This window comes from Heterocephalus glaber, unplaced genomic scaffold (assembly GCF_053883595.1).
Source record: "Heterocephalus glaber isolate CG9 unplaced genomic scaffold, H.glaber_assembly_v1.0 deba00000122, whole genome shotgun sequence".
Taxonomy (NCBI): Eukaryota; Metazoa; Chordata; class Mammalia; order Rodentia; family Bathyergidae; genus Heterocephalus; species Heterocephalus glaber.
Window position 1 is genome coordinate 13,280,919 of NW_028258138.1, and position 2,830 is coordinate 13,283,748.

At 37.9% G+C, this 2,830-nt stretch overlaps 1 protein-coding gene across 1 annotated transcript; it reads left to right on the forward strand.

The window, feature by feature from the left end:
• The first annotated feature begins 1,064 nt into the window (after positions 1 to 1,064).
• LOC101708736 (keratin-associated protein 13-1) lies at positions 1,065 to 1,793 on the forward strand. Its single transcript, XM_004842263.4, has one exon. The coding sequence runs from the start codon at positions 1,099 to 1,101 to the stop codon at positions 1,609 to 1,611; it is 513 nt and encodes a 170-aa protein (XP_004842320.2). The 5' UTR covers positions 1,065 to 1,098; the 3' UTR covers positions 1,612 to 1,793.
• The last annotated feature ends 1,037 nt before the right edge of the window (positions 1,794 to 2,830 follow it).

Here is a 2,830-nt window from a genome sequence, read left to right on the forward strand (position 1 = left end):
TTAAACCTTTATATCTGAGCATAAAGAAGCTTAGTAGATTATTGTCTAAGACAAGTTAAAGTTGAATTTGCTTTGAAATTTGCAGAGCATTAGAAGCATGACTCTGCCTAAGAAAACAATGGCTAAAAGCCTCACTGTTTCTATCTTACTGAGACATTATGGGGAAGTTATTGAATCTCTCTGAGGCATAATTCTTCCACTCATGGGTTGGAAGACAAATAAATAAAATATTATAGTTTACTATAATTTATTTAAATATCTATATAAGTCTAATACTTCAAGTTAGTATCATTAGAAAATTCACCCTTAAATGTTAAGTATGTATTAATAATTGCAACTAAGAATCTATCCTTTCAACAACAAATATTTAAATTAAAAAATTTGTGATTCTGTGAGTTAATAGGCATAAGCATAAGCTGAAAAAAAGAAACGAGAAAAAAATATGTGAAGAAATTTCTCTTAAACGTCACAATAAGAGAGTTACATTTATTTATTCCTAGGTGAGTGTGGCCTAAGGCGGGTCTTTTTTGAGGAATTTCATTGAAAAAGAACACCAAGAATGAGGTTGCACTTGTTAATTCTTATCTTGATCTCAAGACAGGAAAATAAGAATGTAACTGACAACTGATGATACTATTGAATAGAGTTAGTGTTTATAGAAAGCCATTGTTAAGGTGCTTGTGGAGAAAAGGACAAATTGTTTTGAATAGTAACCATTGATGCTCTTGGTAACAATGGAAATGAAGAAAGATACATGATTTTCTTTGTTAGGACAAAGACTTTGTGTACACATTGAAAATAAGGAGAAGATATCGAGAAATTTCCTAAACTATAACACTGAACATCAACCCACAATGAATTCCCAGGGAAAAAAACTGTGTGTGGCTTCCTGCTAAATTTACCAGAGTAATTCAGAGTAATTAAAGTGTAATTAAATATATGAATGTGTGATGAATTAAATAAAAATCTGCAGAAACATTCTCATATCTGGAATGTGGGCACACCCAGGTAGAAGAGTATATATATCCTGAAGCTTAGACCATAACATTGAAACTTAGAGTCTTCTCACACTCAGCTGAGCTCACACCTCCTGTCAACATGACCTACGGCTGCTCCTCTGGAAACTTCTCCTCCTGCTCCGCTGGGGGCTACCTGCAGTACCCAGGCTCCTCCTGTGGCTCTTCCTACCCCAGCAACCTGGTCTACCGCACCGATCTCTGGTCTCCCACCAACTACCTGCTGGGCTCCTCTCTCTCCAGCCACTGTCAGGAGACCTGCTGTGAGCCCATCAGCTGCCAGAGGCCCTATGTGGTGTCCAGGCCCTGCCAGACGTCCTGCTACCGGCCCAGGGTCTCCACGCTCTGCAGTCCCTGCCAGACCACTTACTCTGGATCTCTGGGCTTTGGGTCCAGCAGCTGCCGCTCCCTGGGGTATGGGTCAAGGAGCTGCTACTCACTGGGCTGTGGCTCCAGTGGCTCCAGACCCCAGGGTTATGGAGTTCGTGGCTTCTCCTCCCTTCGTTATGGATCTGGGTTCTGCAGCCCATCCTACTCAGTTTTTAGGAGCTGTCAGTCTCCCTGTTACAGACCAACTTATGGATCAGGCTTCTAGAGATCAACTTCCTGAATTCCAGAATTTTTAAGCAACAGGTCTTAGTGTCTTCTTAGAGCTGCTATTGTAAGCATTTTCGGAAATGTTTGCTAACCCTCTCTGCATCCTTTCTCTGGTATAAAGAACTGGCTAACAGACTAGTTCTTTCAAACTGTGAAATTAATGAACAGAGTTACATGTCTGTAATTTTAAAAACAAGTGACTCATTAATGCATAAATTCTTCTTATGAAATATATACTGGAAATAATAAACTTGTTCTTCTTTGCATCCAATATTTTCTCATTGTTCTTAATTGATTTTCAAAGCTTGATTTGTGGTTTGTCTTTGGGGCTCCAGCTTCTGTAAGTACCTTCCCTAGAAAATCCATTTCCCAAGGAAATGACAGCAATGCTGGTGTATGGGGATATTCTCTGGGCAGACCACTGCCTAAGGGAACAAGCGAACAATGGCATCTCTGCTGCCATCACAGCCGGTGGGGCCTTAGCAACATTCTTGAAATCATTCTCATAATGGAGTCAACATTCTTGCCATGTTTTCAAGGAGAATATTTTATGCTGGCAATCATATTTGGTTTACAGTTTACATTTTCAAAACAATATTGAGTTTGAATTTTCCCAGAAGATGTCAACTAGGTGATGAAAAATTTATAAAATATTTTGTATAAAATATTTGAATAAGTCTGGTATATTGGTGTAAAAAAAGAACACAATGAGGCAGTTGCTGGAGGGTACTATGGTTATCTAAATATATGGGGAAATGAGTTATTTTGTCAGAAAAGAGTCATAAAAAAGAGAGGAAGAGGGGGAGAGAGAAAAGAGAAGAGACAAGGATTGACTTAAAGATTAAAACTGAGCAATATGTAGCTTCAGGAAGGCATATTTGGGGCTTTTATAAGCAATCTATTGTATCTTCCCTCTATATCCATGGAGGATTAGTTCCAGGATTTTCACATAGATACCAAATTCCATGGAAGCTCAAGTACCTTAAATAAAATGATATAGAATTGCATGTAATATATGCATATATCTTTATACACTTTAAATCATTTCTAGATTATTCACAATATTTAATGTAATATAAAGAGTTGTTTTACTGAATTTCAGAGAATAATTACCACTAGAAGTCTGTATATGTACATTAAAAATGAAATTCTTTTCAACTATTTTTCTACCCCACTCTTGGCTGAATTCATGATGTGGCACCCATAGACACGGAGGG

Excerpts from the sequence above, each read along its gene's own strand:
- LOC101708736 (XM_004842263.4), top strand. The coding sequence starts at position 1,099 with ATGACCTACGGCTGCTCCTCTGGAAACTTCTCCTCCTGCTCCGCTGGG.